The sequence below is a fragment of the Microtus oregoni genome, unplaced genomic scaffold, assembly GCF_018167655.1.
Source record: "Microtus oregoni isolate MIOR12 unplaced genomic scaffold, Mior012 000010F_ref0000083, whole genome shotgun sequence".
Lineage (NCBI taxonomy): Eukaryota > Metazoa > Chordata > Mammalia > Rodentia > Cricetidae > Microtus > Microtus oregoni.
Genome location: NW_024543069.1, coordinates 4107865 through 4128054, shown reverse-complemented (window position 1 = coordinate 4128054; position 20190 = coordinate 4107865). Strand labels below are relative to the sequence as shown.

The 20190-nt window shown below is 41.6% G+C and overlaps 1 protein-coding gene across 1 annotated transcript in view; it reads right to left on the bottom strand.

The window, feature by feature from the left end:
• Gucy1b1 (guanylate cyclase 1 soluble subunit beta 1) overlaps positions 1 to 20190 on the bottom strand; it is a 41655-nt gene that overhangs the window by 8613 nt on the left and 12852 nt on the right. Inside the window, exons 3-8 of the mRNA XM_041659498.1 lie at positions 19188 to 19288; positions 16420 to 16538; positions 6772 to 6969; positions 5388 to 5618; positions 4234 to 4350; positions 3224 to 3357 (exon numbers count right to left, since the gene is read on the bottom strand). Coding sequence (XP_041515432.1) covers positions 3224 to 3357; positions 4234 to 4350; positions 5388 to 5618; positions 6772 to 6969; positions 16420 to 16538; positions 19188 to 19288 — 900 coding nt within the window. The remainder of the gene's footprint in view (positions 1 to 3223; positions 3358 to 4233; positions 4351 to 5387; positions 5619 to 6771; positions 6970 to 16419; positions 16539 to 19187; positions 19289 to 20190) is intronic.

Sequence of the window (20190 nt, the reverse complement as noted above, 5' to 3'; positions counted from 1 at the left end):
GGAGGTATCTGCATCTGCTCTCACAAAAGATGATGCAGAAAACGGCCCCACAAACATCATTTCCTTCCGTATTTAATACAGGCTACTAGTACATTTTACAGAATCATCATGCTTTTCTTTATCCCAGAAGAGCAATCTATCCTCATGCATGAATCAGGAACAATGATGTTTCTGTTGAGAAACTACCTCATCTGCCTTATGGCTCTAAGAACATCATAACTAATTGTTCTTCTATTAGAAATAGGTGCATTTCTGTGTGCATTGTAAGGGATCCCTGCCTTGTGCTTGGACGCCATTCATTGCTCAGGCTTTCTTCTCTTCCTCTATTCTTGTTTTTGTGGATTTTCCCCATTTTTAAAATGTATTAGACCTTGCTGAAGTCTGAATCTTTGCAACTTAAATCTTACCATTTTATAGCATTATTATAATCTTAATTGATTAACTGAAATTCTGATAAGCAAATGTTTATTTAAAAATTACTCATTACCTGAGCATCTTATGATTTATTTTTGGTTTGAATTAATTCTTAAAATGTAAAGTTATTATTTCCAGATATTCAGGATAGTAATTTTTCTAAAATAACAAATTTGGGTCATGAGTTTATTAAAGAATTTTGAATTAAAAGTTCCCATGAAAGCATTGTCAACAGAAATATCTAAAAGTCAAAGCAAAGTAAGCAAATGTCTGTGCAAACACAGAATAATCAAGGATGTTACTGACAGATTAGACAGGTGCTGTGTATATTTTAAAGCTCCCTTGCAAAAATAAACTCATCTAAAAAGATGACAGATAACTTGCCAAATGATCCAAATGTAACCAAAAAGATCTACCCATGAGGAATGACGCAATCAGATAATCTTAAAATTGAAATGGGATACCATACTGCCAGGTGTAATCTGCTGTCTTAGTCAGGGCCACAAGAACCTCTTTAGACAATGCAGATTCTTGTTACTCTTCTTAGCTGCATACAACCCATTGCTAAAATCCTGTTACTAAAGATACCACACATCTTGGCTGCAAGGTGTAGAGAAGCCAAGCTGGAACTGAGCTGAAAGTTTCCTTCATGCTGGGAAAGCTATCATAGCTCCAGAAGGGGTTGTATATTCCTCTAGGAAAGAAAGGCATCAATGGTTTTATCCAGCTGAACTCCATGATCTACAGGACCAACCAGCCAGGCAAGATTCCCCGACTTATAACAAAGTTGCCCAACTGTAATAAGAAGAAACAATGGCCACAAGAGTAACAGTTTAAACCTGCTGTGACTGAGAAGATCTTAAGCCCTAGCAGAGAAGGTAATAAACATGTATGTTTATACCTATAGACAAATGCCACCCGTGGCTTTAATCAGAGACCTCTGTAATGATGGAGACTGAAGAGACACAGCTGCTCAAAGTGCTAAGGATCGAGAGTTGAATGCTCAGCCTTGAGGATATTTTACGCCATCCCTGACAAGGCTCAGGAAACATCCTGGAAGAGGGTAGGAAGAATGTAAGATCTCGAAGAATGTGGCCCCTGGAGAAGGTCTACTGTGCTGCCTGCAGTAGACCTGTTCAGTCATGGCCTGAGGAGTTTAGGAGTTTTCCCTTTCCCTGATGAACTACCCCTGTTACTGATGGATTCTGTGGGACAGGCAGCTATTGTCTTCATCTGTGTGCCCCTGAGGAGCCAGCCAGGCCCTAGTGAATAGTTCCAATAGTGAATAGACCACAGTGATTGTCATTAAACTCAGGGAGTCTCAAAATAACCCAAATCCAAACAATGACAACAAAGTCATGAAGGTAGAAATAGAGCTCGTAAGGAGAAGGGGGAATAGAGGAGGCTGGGAGATTCAACAGAGGATCACAATAATCAGCGCGGAATGAATACGAGGTGAAAGGTAATTCATACTGAGGTAGAAATCTTAATGAGATTATAAACAGCTTATTCTTCTGAAAGTTCCTATGGGTCCCCTGCTGTGTCTCTTGTTAGAATGGTTGCCTGGCGTGCAAGGAAACCTCTTATTCACTCCTCAGCATCAAACAAATGGCTACCGTGGTGCACACTTGTTATGATCAGTCTTCAGGAGGTGCGGCCAGAGGATCTAGTGTTCCCCAGTATGCAAATCTATTTAACTAGTCTGAGGCTAACACGGGCTACATAACATGCTGTCTCAAAATTGAAATCCCTATTACCTTTTCTTAGTATGAATTAATCATCCTAGGATTATTCATAGGCACAACTTCCATTTTAAACAGATTTCATGATAATTAATAAATGTATCACTATAGGACTGATTTCTGCATATGAAAATTAAGATAAACACTATGAAATCTGTGATTCTTCCTCCAAATAAACCATTCTGTTCTTGATTAGAAACTCTCCCCTAAGATGAAGCTGTCATTCTCCTGACACACATCCAGAAAAATGCAGAGCAAGAGGCAGGTGACTTGGTCCCTGCCTTGTGCTAGCTTCAAAGATGCTCCATGGTTTACCGTGTTGCCTCTTCTGTCTGCATGATAATTCTCAAAAAAGTCAAAATTACTGTTATATTATGCACAAGATATCATTTAATAATAATCCCTGCAATTATCTTTTTCTATTTCTCTATAGATACATATTTCAAATCCTCTTGTATCTTTTAGTAAAGTGCTAAAACCAGCAAAACAAACCTGTTTTATCTCCTCTGCTGTTTATCATGAGTAACACATTTAACATAAATTCTATCTTAATAATACACTTTGAGCATCACAATCCAATTAAAATGGTTACATATTTTAAAGTGACTCAGGCAAAAATTGGTCTTTTTTCATTGTTGCCAACTATAGAAAAGTTCCTTATTGATGTCATCGCATCCTATGCTTTCCAGAATTGCTCTCTATGTGACGCTCTTTTTGAAAGTACAAAAATATAGAATTAGCTAACAGGTTGTTCATCCCATGATCTAACCTCATAAGTACTTCGCAGACAGATTAGGATATGACATAAAGAAGGTGGGACTTTGAGTTTTTAGAAATACCCAATGAATTGTATAATGAGGGCCTGAAAATCCAGTTTATATTTCAGCAAAAGTAAGCAATGTGGATTAAAATGATGGATTCTGAGAGGCTGATGTACATGTATGCACTGAACTATCATGCCAAATTCCATTCATATGTACAACTAACACGTACTGATCAGAGTTTTCATGGTGTTTCTGAATTCGTTTGTAACTTATGGCCATTCCAATAAAGCTAAAAGTTGTTACCTTGGTGAACAGAGGAAGAGGATGCTATCTGCTTCTGGTAAGTAGATCATTTGGCCCTTGAGACGTAAGCAGCTAATCTCTGTCCCGGTCAGTTCATCCTCACATTCAAGTTTCTCAACATCCAGCAATCCTTCCTTGAACGGGAAAGACAAAACATTATAGAATCCCCCTTTCCCTGCCTGGCAAGGCATCGGGAAGGCTTGAAAACCTTACCCTTCTCACCAACCCTAAGGGAGAGGATGCTGGCCCATTAGAACTGCAGGGGTGCTGTCCTAGGTAAGACCATCAGTGCTTGATAGGCTTCTCTGCACCTCAGGAGGCAGTAGTGGAGTTGCCTCCTACACGTGATTTTCCTGTATGGCCCCAACACACATTTCTGACTTGTACCAAAGCTAAGCCAAGTGAACCCTGTATTCACAGAACTGAAAGCAGTCCCTAGCGTGTAAAACACAAGTGGATGTGTCTTTGGGATGCCTTGTAGGGAGTATGAAGAGTGTGGATGCTGGAGAGATTGTGTTTGCTACTATTATCCCAGGCGCACAAATGAGGAAATCTGGAAACCATCTAAACTACCAACTACAAGAGTTTATGGATTTTTAATCCGTTTATTTCCCAACAGAAAAAAAATATTAACAAGAATTATAAACAATTTGCAGAAAAATAAATAGCTTTGGTGACATTATCAAAGACTTCTTGTTAGGTCTTCTGATTTCTTTTTTTAAAAGAGAAACACTGTAAAATCAAGGGAGTAGAGATGCTGGTTTTATTATGTGAGACTGAAGAGGCTTAAATGTTCCCAGCAAGACACTTTCTCAAGATGTTTTCTCCACTGGTCCTGATCAGCTGACAGAGGGCCCTGTTCCTCAGCCAAACACTGCTCTCTTGAGAGTTGTGTTTTATTTTCTTCTATCTCCACTGCATGGGCTGTGCTGGCTGATGATTTCCCCTCCCTATTACGGCTGATGGATGACATGCCTTGTTTGCAAACAGCTGAAGGAGTGTCTGCTTACCTTGCTTCTCAGGACAAAGACTGTATTGATGTGAGAAAGAATCCCATGGAAACTGATGTCAATATGAGGGCGGACCAGAGAGAAGACAGACAGAAGACTGCAGTTCCCAGGCTGAAGCTAAGAGTGGGGGGAGGAAGCAAAGAAAGCTCAGCAACTTGAAATTGACTTTTACCACTAGATATCAATCTTGAAATTAAGTCAGATCAATTGTGTTTATAAGTGAAAAAAAATCTTAAGTATTGGAGATTTATCCTATATGTGGGGCTGAGTGATTAAGCAAACATTAAATGCTTTCAGAGACAGGAAACCTAACATGGATGTTGGGTAACTAATGTTCAAATATAAGCTGGTACAAATCATTTCAAGAGAAAGGTTACCATCTAAACCATAGCATCCCATGGTAGATGCCTGTGGCTGAAAATGAGATTAAGTATTGAAACGCCAGTAAATAGTTGCTTAAAGTTTATCCAAAGGGAGATAATATTAATAGAAGCTGCAACACACACACAGCAGCTGCCTAGGATGGCACGAAACAGAACTGGATAAAAGGAACCGTGTGTCACATCAGGACACAAAGAAAATGAGTAACACACCCTGGTGAGAGCCCACACAAAACACTCTTCTTCCAGATCTACAGCTTCACATAAGACCTCTGCGTTCTAGTCCTGAATTTAAAGCAAACGGGTCCGTCCAGACATACGCATGCCATGGACGAATCCTCGCATGGAACATGGGAGGAAGAGTGTGCTGGCAACCGTCTGAGGTCCTTTAGTGCTCTACCCATGGTCGTTTCTCTGCCTCGCACCCTGAGTGTTTGTAAACTTCTTCCCCTTGTCAACAGCTGATTTTGAAAAGTATTTTTGGAAGGCCGATAGGCAGTGAATATTTATTCAATAAACAAAAACATGAGTGACATCTGGCTGCTGTTGCCAAGCCCCCCGCCCACCCCGCCTTAGCTCCCAAAGCAACTCTGCTGTTCTCATATAATTTCCTCCCCTCCCTGGGATTAAAGAAGAAACAAGTGAGTCCTAGGGAAATATTTTCAAATACATTTAGGTTATAATAAGTGTGTGGGATACTTTCTATAGTGTTGTCAAAGGTTAAAAAGGAATGAAGCCCATGAGAGCGTCAGGTCCCAGTGCTGTGCACTTTACCTGGGGGAGCACTCTGTAGATGGCATTGCCACATTGAGTGACCACCAGGTCCCGGTCAAATATGATGTGGAAAGGAAATGCCTTGCAGAAGGTGTACGGACTGATGCGTGATTCCTGGGTACCGTTTTCTTCGAATCTGTCCAGGTCTTCATAAAAATCCTCTTCCTTGGACTCTTTCTCTTCAATTAAAAACTGAGTGTGGTCACATTCTTCATTTCTTTGCTGAATAACCTGGATGTGGACGGGAGAAAATTAGTGAGTGACTGTTTACAAACATTGTGTTTAGAGAAATGCTGTGGACATGGACATGAAAAATGGAAAAACCTTTCTAGATGTTTTCAGATCTGTGAAATGTGAAGGCAGTATTCCTTTGGGATGAGGTGTTGTGTGTTCCACACAGCTCCCTTAGGATAGTTTCCAGTCAGCTGGGTAGCTGAGGATAACTTTGAACTTCAGGTCCTCTTGCCCCCATCTCCTAAGTACTGAGATCATGGGTTTGTGTCACTATGGCAGTGTTTCCCATGCTAGGGATTGAACCCAAAGCCTTGTGCGTGGTAGCCAAGCATTCTGCCAGCCGAACCACCTCCCACAGTTATTCATACAGAATTTTTCATTGTAATTCTGGTGTGAGTCCCCATAGCACATATGGCCTTTTGGGTGGCCTAGAAAGAGAGCGCCCCCTTGGCCTCATAGGGTAGACCTCCCAGACAGGCACAAGGTACAGAGAACTTATGGTTGCTCTGCATCAAAGTTGAGCAGGAGAAGCTGACCAGAAGCCACACAGATCCGAGACAGAGAAAAGAGGCAATTTTCTTCATTGCACACTTTCCCTATGGGTGCCTTGAAATTGCCACACGAAAATAACAATGGGTGTCATCAACAGTATCAGGAAAGACCAGAGCTGGCTTGGCTGTGCTCGCCAGCACAACTTGACTTTAAAAAGAGAAACAAAGAACACAAGACTTTAAGTTAACAAAATAAAATGTTCTAGGTACATTCCCTCGGAGACAAAAGAATTCACATAGAAAAGGGATCTGTAAAATCAGCTGATTTAATATGCTCTTTCCATTTCACTACCCACAATCTGATATCTTGCAGACTGAAGCTCAGCCCCCTCCCCTCTCCCAGCTGGCGTGTGTTCACAGAAAGTAACTGAATTTCCTCTTGCCTTAAGCAATGTATAATTAGAAAAAATCTGTTGCAAGGGGAAAATTTCCCAGTATAATGCATTCCCAGGCCAAATGGAGAAGACTCCCGGGGTTCACACGATTTCATCTTACAGGGATTGCTAGTGCAATTCGTGACCAGCAATCACTGTGCGGCATCGTTTCAAATATTTCCGTGCTCCTTTGTATTCAGAAACACCTTCGCTGGTGGAGATTACCTTCATGTCTATCTCAGTGCCATGTATCTGTTGAGCAACGGTCTTGATGATCCCGATCACAATGTCCTGAAGCCCCTCTCTCTCCGAGTAGTAGTGCAAAATGAGCCCTTTGCCTTTTTCCGCATCGGTGCACCGGAAAGAAGGTGCGCGCATCCCTGGGTAGATGGTAGCGAGGTGGTCATGCAGGGCATCGAGGTTCTGGAGTGGAGAGGAGAAAACGGTGATTAGAAGCTTCTAGAAGGGGAGGGGGGGGCTTAGCAATGCAAGGAGCAGACGAAGGTTCAAATCTGGGTTTGCTGGAAGGATCACTAGAGTAAACATTTACATAGGAGATCCTTCGTGGAGTCCTTGAGACAGCTCCCAGGTTTAAGCTCCACAGAGAGAGTGAAGAGAGCAGAATGATATGTCATTATTAACTGCACATTTGAAGAAATGATAAATGAGGTGAATGCATCAGGAAAAAAGCATCCTTAATGACGAAAGCAGGCATCTAAGGTTGCTGTTCATGCACATTGTAGCAAACAGTAAAAAATATTTAAACCACACACTTCCTTTTCACTTGCTCTATAATCCCCAACCGAATTTAATAAAAAAAAAATCAAAATGGTCAAAGATAGTGAAATATAAACATTACTTTGATTATTGATATTTTAAATTAAAGATGTGATTATATAAAGTAAAGATGCATAATTCCTTGTTCATCAGTAGTCTCCAACCAAGATGAGATCCCATAGCAAAGCAACCAACACATGACCGTCTCAGACTAAAGTCTTGGAAAATTAACGCTTTCTACTTCGTTGTAGCTCTGTCACATAGAACACGCTGAATTTAACAGCGTCTTCTATTAGTTCCTAAAATTCAAAACTGGTTCATACACAGATTGACCCAAAACTGTGAAAGCTGCAGTTTAACGTCAGCCTCACATCACGGCATTCAGATGACAGCATGTGTCAGGCAGGTTTGTGCGGCCGCGGGAGATACCCCCAGACACAGAGCATCATGAAGACTAAGACTTCTCCAGTCCGCTGGGAGAATCCAGTGTCGTGCCGTGTACCTCAATTTGCAATGAATTCTGTTCTCTTTCCTCTAATAACCCCTGTAAAAATTATGTCTCGCTAGTGATGAGCAAAAACATGACTTCTTCCTGATTGCCCCCAGGGGTCGCTGTTGCAGTTTAGAAGTTACCAGGCCATTCCTGGAACCCACCTGTCCCAAAACTTATCATTTTTTCCTATGGAGCTGAACAGAACAAGGGGTTCTTCTGCAGGACCCTTAGACTCCTGTGGGTCTGTTGGTGTAAAAATCTTGAGAGAAAATATCTTGAGGAGAAAATGTACTGTCAAGAGTTTTACTATTATCCCCATTTTCCATAAAGTCTCAACTGATTTTTGTGGCTGCATTAAGGACATTTTCATTATATATTACAGTCCAAGTACTGTGTTGCATTCCTTAAAATGAAAGGAAACTATGTTAAATAATGATCTAATAATATTTCATTTTCCTAAGCGAAATATTAATGTCCCCTAGTCAACATACCCATGTCACTTACTTACTGTCAGTATCCATTTTGGCTCATGACATGGCTTTGTACATTCCTACATGGGGTCAATCCAATCACTGGCAGTGAAAAGGTACCATTTCTGCTAGCTGCTGCCGTGATGTTAAGGCAGGTCTGCCGCTGTACGAAGACCCAGGATGGATGTCATTTAAGCCGGCCCCCTCCCTGTCTTTGGTGCAGCCATTTGCATGGTTTCGCACAGGCATGGGCGGTACTAAAGCTTGGACACTGGGATACGGCATCCCTTAGATGCTCTCTTAACGGCAAGCGGGTTGCCGCGAATGCTGAGTGACAGGGCTGGCGATTCAAGCCGTCTTTGTGGTAACCCAACTCTCCAGGGATTTGTTGTTATATTGAATTTGCTATTAATTAAATAGACAAGTAGAGTGCCTTGTTGGAGCATGAAAGATTTTACCACTTAATGTAATATTGATTTTATTTAGATAGTACCCAGTATAAAATACACTCTTGGGGTTTCTTCTGTTACAGTCTCCCTGACTCAGTTTTACTCAGTCAAAATTCAAGTGATTATCACAGCCTGCCTCTTCTAAGAGATTGGATTATGAATCAATTGTTTTTCACCACCCTGATGCTGCCGAGAAACGTCCAGTCTTCACATTTGCACCACAATTGTTGCAGTAACCTCAGGAAACCACAAACGAGGCCTCTTAGCAGCACGGTCGAGAGAAAAGCTTACCCAAGCTCGATAGCAGTGTCTAAACAGACTTGACAATTCATGAGCACAGCTATTTGGATACATCTGGGCAATAAAACGTTCTTCGCAAAACTGGAATTGTTTTATTTCTAAATATACCCACGGAGGTAAGAGCAGGAGGGGAGAGCAGCTGTGTGGCCAGTTAGAAGGAGTATGCGCATCTGACCAGCAGCCAAAACGTCATGGGAAAACGTAAACACGCATGCTCCAGTGTGAGCACCCTCCAGAAAGCCACGGAGCAACCTCAAGCATGCTCGAACTCATTCTCCTCTGCGTCGTTTAGAAAGGCGACGCTTTTGTTCCAATACCTAAAATTCAGTCTGAAGGTTTAATTTAATTTCTAATTGTGCTGATATCATTTTGTGCGCCCCCCCCCCCCACACCCACACAGAGAATGAATGCGCTGTTTCTATGCAGGGAATCTGCGAATGTCAGTCCAGTTAACCCGTCTCCAGATAAGAGCAAACTTCACAGCTGATCTAGATTTAGTTGAAACTGTGCAACCCGTTATTCATAGACGACTCTGACAACCTTAACATTTTTATCTTCCTTCACTTTTGTTTTTCTGTTTTAAATAAATGGAAGTCGTATTTTAATTGCAGGCTGTAGACCGTGGAGTTTAGATGTTGCTTTTGAAATTCAAAAGTTAAAACAAAGTCACTAGCGCATTTTTTCCTCCAAAATGTAAATAACTTGGGGAAGTATTAGGATTTTACAGCTGTTTAGGAACATCCCAGTCTTTCCCAAAATAGCTTTTTGCGCAAACATTTGAGAGATCGAAATTGGATCTGCTGTGAGTGCCGGGTTGCTGCTGGTGGGCTGTGTTTTATCAGCCGGAATTGGAGCCCAAGAGGAGCTGAAGGGGTGACTGAAAGTACCACAAACCCAACCGGGAGAGACAAGTCTCCAGCCAAGAATGAAAGAATATTTCAATTTTTAAATGCGGTCCTTCTGGCTATTGAAATAAGCTCATGAATACAAATCTTAACAGGTCTCTAAAACATTTTTCCAGTGTATTTTTCAAGTCAACCTGGCAGGTTTTTGTGTTGATTTTTTTTTTTTTTTTTTTTTTTTTTTTTTTTTTTGCTTATAGAACTGTTAGGGCCATAGAGAACAGACTTGGTAACAATGCAGCAGGATTAGCAATGAATGGATAGGCCTGCATCTGCCTCATTTGGGTCCCATTGCCAAAGGCCCTGCATCAGCTCACCAAGGACTTAGTCAAAGGTTCTTGACTCATTGTCCAAGAACATACATGATATAGCAAGCCACATCAGCACGGACTTGATTGAAGTACTAATTTATTGTTATCCTTGATGGTTCTCTGTGCTGTCTGAATGAGTGTGGGAAACTCCTGGCCTGCAGTCATCAGCACATTGGCAGGATGATTTTCTGAATAAATGCTAGAAACGGCCTTGATATAAGGCCAGGTCTTTGCAAGGGAATCAGGCTGACTTTTGCCCTGACCATCTGTATCGTTTGTGTGGTGTGAGCATCTCATGTTGGCTGTCTGCGTCCATAGAGCAACATGAAGACATCTTATGCTGTGGCCTAGGATGTTTCAAATTGCCACCGTTGCCATAATCTGTTGGCCAAATGATGCCCAAAGCCAATCCCTACTCAAAGGCAACAGAATTGAATCAACTGATGGAAGCCAGGCACAGGAGTGACAGGAGACACTGTCGCAGTGATCTCTGGAAAGTGTTTTCTGTCATCGTGCAGAGTGGGCTGCAGTGGAAGCGCCTCTGGCTGGACATTCCTTACCAGTGATGTTGTCAGGGAGCAAGCAAAGCTTGCACGCGCAGCAGAGCTTCTCTTAGCTCATAGAGGCCTCCGATAGGAACCTACATGTGCCTAGTGTAGGAATATAAAAGCAGAAAAGAGCTGAAAGAGCTTGCTAAAATATAGCTTTGTCCTTCTGGCAACAGTTTTAGCTAAATGCGTGTGAAATCTAATAACCACATAGAAAATACTTAAGAGCCTTCCCCTTATTGCTTTAGGTTTTCAGTTACGAAATGAACTAAAGAATAAATTAACAGCTCCAAAATGGATGGTTTCACAGACTTTAGAAAAACAGGTTGCAAAGTATGCAACCCCTAAAGACAGATTTTAAAAGCTTCCTCAGGAGTATCTCCTATATTTTATCGCTGTGTTCACCGGGAAAACTCACTTTCAAAGTCGCCATGGTGCCAAGTTTTAAACACTGGACATAGGAACACAAGAGGCATTGTATGAGGTCATAAGCTTGGTGAAGGAAGCAAAGACTCATGGGAGAAGTCCTTTCAACTGTTTAAGACAGATAATATAGAAATGGCAAAATTTCCTAGAACTAAATCACAGACGCCATCTTTACTGTGTGGCCGCAAATATACCATTTCTACAAGGGAACAGACAGAGGCATTATCCCAATGAAATAACCAATTTTGAAAAAGGTACTAATATTTCAGAACTAGGTTGCTGAGATATCTTGGTGCATAAAAACAGTTTACGCCAAGCCTGATGACAGTTTGATTCCCCGGAACCCAGAAGGTGAAAGAAACCAACTTTTGAAAACTGAACCATGACATCGATACACGTGTCTTTGCATGGACACGCATGGACACACATGTGGGTAAACTCACACACGAAATAAATAAGTGTGAAACAATTCAAAACAGCCACTCCTACTCTAGAATTAACCAATTCCCATAGGACTGAAGATGGCCTCATATATAGTTTTTGATATTCAGAAATATTTAAAAACAGATTCAAGTTTTATATGTGTGTACGGAAAAGTGTGTAAATGAGTATGTGATTGTGTACGTGTGTCTGGGTGTGTATGTGCTGAAAAGCCATTCTTGCTAATATGTCCAGAGAGACAGGGAGAGAAGATCCCAAGTCCTTTGGTGTGCTGAAAGTGACAGATATGTCAAAGGCTGGTCTAACAGTCTCCTGAGGTATAACTTCATGGCAACTTTATTGTCCTCTGAGATATTTAAATAGCAACATCAAATCCATAAGTATATTTAATATACAGACACAGCAATGTATTTAAATGCACGGATACACTATTGTGGCCTTTAAGTTAAATAATAAACATCAAGTTACCTTGTGCACCTAGAAAGAAAATTAGTTCAATGTGTATCCTTTTTTGTGTCTGTTTAGGCTTATCTCTATCAACCGAAATTCTCAGGAAAAGAAAACAATTGCAGATAAATTGGGAATTCTATAAGACTGACTGAGCAATAGGAGCTTTGAAGAGTTGGAATGCTCAGATCTGGGCTAAATTGCCTTGGGTTAGCATAGATCCTTAATAGCCCTTTTCCCCATTTGTGACCTAATATCTTTGTGTAGGACCTTCAGGTAAAACCTCTGAAACATGTTCTTAGCCTACCACTAATTTTCACCAAGAGTTAAGCATGTCATCGGATAACAAACTTGTAGTGTCATTCCCTCATTATGCTCTAACCTGTGCCTTGATTTATAATTTTCTTTGGTTCTGTAACTATAAAAGTTTGTATAGCCTGTGCCATCATGGAACATGTAACCCTACCTGGAAACCCGAATCTGTGTTCCCAAGTCATGGTCTCTCATCTTTGCCTCAGAATAAACCATCCTATCTCCTTTACGATGGGAGTTAAACTTCTCTTAAACTGCGCAGCCTCACTTTGAGTGGACGATCTTTGAGGGAATCCTTACTGGCTGAGTTCCTGCTAGGTCTGTTTATTCTGTTTCCCTCCTTGCAGGGACTATTCTTTTCTCCTTCAACTATTGATTCATCCCCCAGATTCCGACTGCAGCCTGCATCCTCTGAGCTGCTCTCAGGGTCTCTGGCCTCCCGTGGTTTACATTCCAGTGGGAGAAACAGGAAACGGTGGTGCAGTCAGTGCCAGGGCTGAGGCTGGGGACAGCGTGCTTTGAAAGTGTGAGAAAAGCCAGTAGCGACCCCATTGCAAGTAGGGCAGAATCTGGAGAAGCAATGGGACCTGGAGAACTGAGTTTACTGTGTGAAGAGGACCCAAATCCATGCTCTGGACAGAGGGAAGAGCATGCATAGGACCTCAGAGGAAAGAGGGACCATGGCCAATAAGAGAGTCTACAGAGATCAAGGCTGACTATGTTTTAAGAGACTAGAGATACAGAGGACAAATGAAGTGATTTCCATTGCCTTAAACCTGATAAGCTTGACACTTCCAGCGAGCAGTAGAGAATAACTCAGGGCTCAACATATTGAGATTATTTTCATTTTAGGCAAATCATCGGAGTTAAAGAGAAGACTGGAGAAGCTGAGAAGACTATCCAGCCTTTACATACAGGAAGACCCTTTCTGGAAGGTTTCGGGAAACTGCTAAAAAAGGCTGAGTTCTCCAAATGAAGCAGGCTCAAAGAGGATAGGTACGGATATTTGGTTATTGATTCACATTGGGGCTTGCACATGAAAGAAAAGCCTTTGAACTCTCTTAATGGTCAAGCCTGGTTCATTTCACTCTCTCCTGGATGGTGGAAGGACATGCTAAAGAAGAGTGTTTTATCAACATATGCTGGAGGAACATTTTTATATGTAAGCTAGGCCCTTAAATCAATATGTGAAAACCCAATTCTTTACATCACCGTGGAAGATACAGGAAAACAACCCCCAAATGTCTTTCTGCTTTTTAGCCTGACCATAGCAAAACCACCTCCTCTACAGTAGAGCATTGTCTTAGCAGAGTACGTTTGTCATAATAATTTCAAAACTAGAAAGACAAAAATTCACCTGTTCAAAAAGAATAAACAATAAAAATTTTGTAGTGTCCAAAAATAGCCTCATTTTTCACAGTCTTAATCATGGGGACATAGAATAAAACCAAACTTAATTTAAAGACGCTAGCAAAGTTTTTATCATTACGTTGTAAGTGAGCCATTTCTCTTTTGCAGCATCTGTGAAAGTGGGTGCCTTACTTCTTAGCTCATTTCCAGTGTGAAAGTTCGTGCCTGGTGCTGTGGGCTGAGGAAGGGCCACGGCTGGGGAGCCCCAAGGGCTTCCAGGTGAACTTCTGTTTTGCTAAATGAGCGTTTTGATGACCTAAATTGCTAGCTTCCTGCTGGTAGAGCAGCCCTATCCACAGCCTGAGTCAGAGAATCTTCTTTTGTCATGAATAGTGCTTAGTGAGGAAACTTGAGGCTTTGAAAGGGTGACCTTTGAGTCATTTTGTTCAGCCCTTGCTGTGACCACCGTAGTGTCATTTCCATGGCTCAAGGAGCATCACAGAAGGCGGGGGAAGGAACGTAAGGGCCGCAGGATGGGGAGGACGGCCATGAAACCTGGTGAACTCAGAAGCTGCGGTTGCCTTTTCTAGGCTGAACTTGTCAGCATGGGTTCTGGAGGAAACCATGGGGCCCTGGCTTTCACAGGAGAGTTATTGGTTATTGGTAGTTGCCGCTGATAAAGAGGGTAAAACGATTTTTAGTGGTGTAGCCACCAGCTCGTACTCACACCTACAGGGACAGTCTTGATTAAACCTAGCAGGTCCTGAAACAAAGCAAAACAGATATGCTAGTAGGAAGAAGACTGTTATAAAGAGTAGGTTTTGTTAGAAATGGAGTGGGTTTGAAAGAACAGGGTGGGGGGTGGGACCAAGGTCTACTACACAATGGACAATGTTGTCAAATAAGAATTACACTTTTAGCCTGGGAGGAGGTGGAAACTTGTCTTTTGTTTATGTTTTTTTTTTCTTCTTTTCGCAATAAAAAAAAAAAAAAGAATTACGCTTTTATAAAGTGATGAGGAACCTCTCCAGCTAGGGCCCCTACAGTGGGACAAGGCAGCCTAAGAGCACAGAAAAACACAGGCACAGTCAGGCATGGATGTTTATTCCTCGGCCCTGATACATTCAGCAGATGGTCAAGATGAGTACAGGTCGGGTAACGACATTGGGAAATCTACTTAAAGATGTGGGCTGCTGTGTAGATAGGGTCATCAGAGTTTCACTAACACTGAACACTGCTGGAAGGCGGGGCTGAACAGATGGCATGGCCGTCGTGTGTATGTACTTCTCCATCATAAGACCAGAGTTCAGATCCCAGCACCCACATGGGGGCTTCAGAAATTCCTGTAACTACAGCTCCAATATGCCCTCTTCTGGCCTCTGTGGGTTACCTGCACACACACACGCACACACACACACACAGCACAGCACATTTTTTAAAAATCTTTTCTGGTAAGGTGACACAGTGGTCAACCAAAAAACTTTTAGAATGGACTTTGCATTCAAAAACATAAAATCCCACCAACACTTTGAAATATCAAACTCCCATTCATTTGAAATAATCAATTTAGAAGCCATCAGGTTGGCTTTAATTTTAGCAGCTATTTCGTATGGAAGGGAAGGCTTTCTTTGGACAGCAGGACTTCAGTAAGTCCACAGCTGGAGACTGTAAACCAGCGTTCATCATGATTTAATGCTGCTTTAAGTTTATAAGAAAAATGTCCCTGTGTAAACAGCAGACATTTTGATTAAACACAAAAGTTCTTATTTTGGCTGTTAAATCAATAATGCAGCTGGCCTTGGAGTCGTTTACATTCTCCCCAAACTGGGCTTCGGTTCAGCTGGTACTGCACTGACATCATTTTCCAGCAAGGTCCAGCCACTCTCTGCAGTCAGGTTAGACACACTCTTTGCAAACAAGCCCCATGAAGCTGAGTGTTCACACGTTCATCCAGAGGGTCTCACAAACGCCAGAGTTCAAAATAGCACAGGCGGTCCAGAAATAGCATCTCGGCAAGTGAGGAATTTACTAGCACAGACTTCTACAGCAATTATTCAACACTGTAAGATAAAGGCCTTGGGTGGTGGTATTTGTTTTATCTTGTTACCTAAAATGGGCTTTAGATTTATTAGATTTTGGGGTGTGTGTGTGAGAGAGAGTGTGTGAATGATCAACTAATTAGTAACTCTAAGGCAAAGAATTAGTTTTCCTAAGCAGGATACCCGAAACAATACCCGCAACCCCACCCCAACTTTCTCCTCGTAAGGAGGCCGGTCAGCACTTCCTGATTTATGAGTATATTACAAAGAATAAAACTTTATTATATATGGAAAAGGAAAAACCACACCGTTCACATCTGTGATTCTTATTTAACACAAATGAACAAAACAGAACTGTGGACTCTAAGAGAATACTAATTGACGACTTGTATATTGAGAGTTATCAAATAGAGACTAGGAAACTACATGAAGGGAAATGCTGGAATGTGTGTAAGATCATCAGATAACTCAATGTTGTGTTAGAATGGCCATTGTTCCTCTTCAGGAGCAAGACACTCTTGTCCAATTGGCTAAAGGGAAGCATTCAAGAGCTCAAATGTACGAACTGACACCAAGAGCCTTCACTCTCAGGACCTCAAGTTTCTCACCTGCAAAAACTCCCTGACGTTAGATCCCAGGACACGCAAGATGGTGTCGTAGCCAGACTCTTGACAAAAGACGAAAAACATCTTCCCAAACATCTGAAGGATTTCACCAGCATTGAGGTCTGTGTTGTAGGTTAGAGAGGACAGAACAACAGGTAAAACACTGTCAGTGAGAAGGGAAACACAAGTCTAAATGAAAATGATTTAACATGTCCATAATTACTGTACAGTACGAACATAGACTAAGGATCTCTGAGCAGGGTACTGTGACAACACTAGAGAAGACTGTGTGCTAACATGTCAACAGCATGATTCATACTACTAGCAATGGGACCTCTTTCTCAGCTCTCATAGAGATACACTTAAATTTAATAGTTTATAATTATATGTTTAGTGTATTGTTTTGAGAAGCAGTTTATTCAAGCCAAAGACACAGGGCTAGTAAAATTTCCAGTGGGTAAGGATGCTTTCTATCAAGTTTAGTGATCAGAGGATGATGTCCAAGTCCCACGTTGTGGAAGGAAAGGACTTTCAGAAGTTCAGTTCTGTCCTCCACACAGGAACTCTGGGACATAAGCATCTGTATAACACACACACACACACACACACACACACACACACACACGTATACACACACTATAAATAAATATAACCCAATACTCCATGGAAAAATAACTTTTCTTTAAAAAACATAAAAACATTTCTTAGTGTATATCCTAATACCCTACTTTTTTCTTAATATGTAGTCATTAATACTTCCTAAACTTTAATTGGTTACTTTTTCTGTATGGATTTTGACTGACATCTTATACAACATGAGTTGTAATGATTTATTCGACCACACTTCTACTGAAAATCCAGACCCTTTGTGCTTGATTACGTACACAGTTCTCAGAAAACCACTTACACAAAAATCCTAATAAGAAGCAGATCTCATATGTCTTTGTGAAAATTCCTTAACAGTGTGGGGAGGCAGATGGAGCCTTCGGCAAAATGCCTGCCTCACAAGTATGATAACCTGTGTTTGGAGTTCAGCCCTCATATGATAACCAGATACAGTGGTGCATGGAACTCCAGCACCTGTGAGACGGAGACAGGTGGGTCACGGGTCACTGGAGCCTGTTGGCCAATGAGTCAGCGAGCCAAACCATGAGCTTCAAGTTCAGTGAGAAACCCTATCTCAGAAAATAAGGTGAAGCAACTGATCAAAATGCAGTGTTGTGGAGCCTAGCTCAAACTGATGTATCCATAACACCACTGCTCTACCTGAGGCTCGGGAACCATTTGAGAAGAGGGACCAGAAAGACCGTAAAATCCAGAGGAATGGGAAGGAAGTCTGCTCTGAGATTGTGTCCCCTACACATATCAGAAACGGTACACACGACGTCTTACCATCGTGACTCCTGACACAGGAGCTGCACGAGGGTGACACTAACAGACATAGTGATGTGGAAGGGTGCAGGAAGCTCATGAAACTGCCAGTATAGGAAGAACTACGGGCAACTAAGGAATGCTTGTCGCAGAAGCATCTTTCCCATGGAAAAGCACGCCAACTCGTATTTAATAACAGATGCTCATCCCTGAAAGCATATACATAAAAGTAGCATTATGTGGTCTGAGCAGGTGCTATTCATGTATTTAGGAATACACGTAGCATGTGTGTGTGTGGTGTGTGTGTGTGTGAGAGAGAGAGAGAGAGAGAGAGAGAGAGAGAGAACAATAAACAAAAAAGAGGGCATGGATTTGAATGTGAGGGGGTATACATGGGAGGCTGTAGAGAGAGGAAAAGGGATAGGGAAATAATTATATTATAACCTCAAACTTTTTAAAATGTTTTGAAAAAATAAAAATGATTGACAAAAACACCTGCCCATGATTTCTGGCCTCGAGATGCACACATATACACACACACAGGCACACACAAACACATGTGCCTTTCTCTGTACATGCACACACACAAACACTTAAACACCTGATATACAAAAATGAATTTAAAAATATATTGTCAGAGTTTTTAACATTTTAAGGGACTTGGATAGTATAAAATCAGTTCCCAAAGTCACCTTATCATTAAATTGAAAATGTCTTATTTCCTCTCTGGAACTCTTGACCCAAATAAGTAAGACTCTTGATCTGAACAGATATTTCAGTTTTGCAAATTGCAAAATTAGTATTTTAAATGTTTGCTTCATATTTTATTTCATAATTGCTGTCTCCTTTTTATTAACCATCTAATAGTTCTGTTTCTAATTCACGGATCGTGCCCAGTAGAGCTAAGAGTTTCATGGCTTCTGTATAGCTTACAGCCCAGACGCACGTGGGCCCCTGGCATGTGAGCACTCACAACAGTTTCACACCATGAGACCTGTCGGAATTACACTTTTTTCAGTAATGGGTCTTATCTATGAATTCATTCTCTCACTCTCTCTCTCTCTCTCTCTCTCTCTCTCTCTCTCTCTCTCTCCTCTTCTCTCTCTCTGTTGTTTCACATAGCTTATTATGGTAACACACATTTGAAAATAGTATTTTATGCACTCTACATATGATTGCTCACTCTGTGGTTGGGTTATAACCAGAGCTTTTATGACTGAAATATTAGTGCTTGCATTTTCTCCATACAAGGCCTCATAAGGGGAAGGGAGATCTCCGCTTTCCCCTTGTTGCCCACTAAATAGTGTATACTGGAAGGCTGGGCTTCCGCATAGCCCCAGCCTAGCATCTGTGAACCTGTGTCTGTTTGACCCAGAGAAGGGAAGATTCATTGAACCTACTGAGGACTTTGCTTGCCGCCGCCACCAAGTCGTATGTTTTGGAATCATCATAGATTATTCTGACAAGAAACTGGCCTTCTTCATCCAGCTGCGCCTCTTTTCTGAAAGAAAGGAAAGCGTGGTGGAGATATAAGTTAGTATAAGACATCTGTCAAGATCATAATGACAGTGAATAATGGATCTATTTCTGGAACATGATTTGGGGGGAGACAAAGTTGCTTAAATTGACACCGTGTACCTAAAAATCTAGTGATTTAGGAGAAATTGCTACGTGCTTCTATCCAAATCAAAGGAGGCATTGAGCCATATTTTCGTACTCTCATGTGTAATACAATGCCCAACACTATATATAATCAAAAATTATGTCTGTATTGGGAAAAAGTCAGAAAATATTTACGGATTCCCTACAGGTGTGGGACAGTGCCCTGGGAACTGGGATACAGACTCTACCAGAACAGACTGGAACCCACTTTCCTGGGAGGACAGATGTGTGTCTGTGAAAATGCAGTGCGTGGATCGGGGCAGCAGGGTGTACGAGCCATAATTTCACTCTAGGTGTCCATTCGGGTAAATAAAACATGGCCAGCTGAGACTGGACTGGGGAGGGCAAAGCCTCAGGGATGACAAGGAGGTCTCTGGCCAGAGCAACTGTCATCAGTAGCTGGTTTTAAACACATTAGGTTTGAGTTGCTGAGTGACCTAGTCAAACCTCTTCCCATCTATCTTTCAAACATTAAACACAGTAGCTCAAATTATACACAGTTAGTACAAGGAAATCCCAGTTATCATTTTTTTTACGGTCATCAGGATTCTATAAATACATTTATTTTGATAGGATTTGGATAGCTTCTCTCAAATAAGCGTCCGAGCAGAGGAGGAAGTCATCCTTCACACAGGGATGGGTGGAGAAAGCACTAACTAGTTCCCAGACGACTGTCTCCATGTGAAGTTCACACACAATGTGGCGAGTCATTTGCGACTCGCTCCTCCTCAGCTGAAGCTC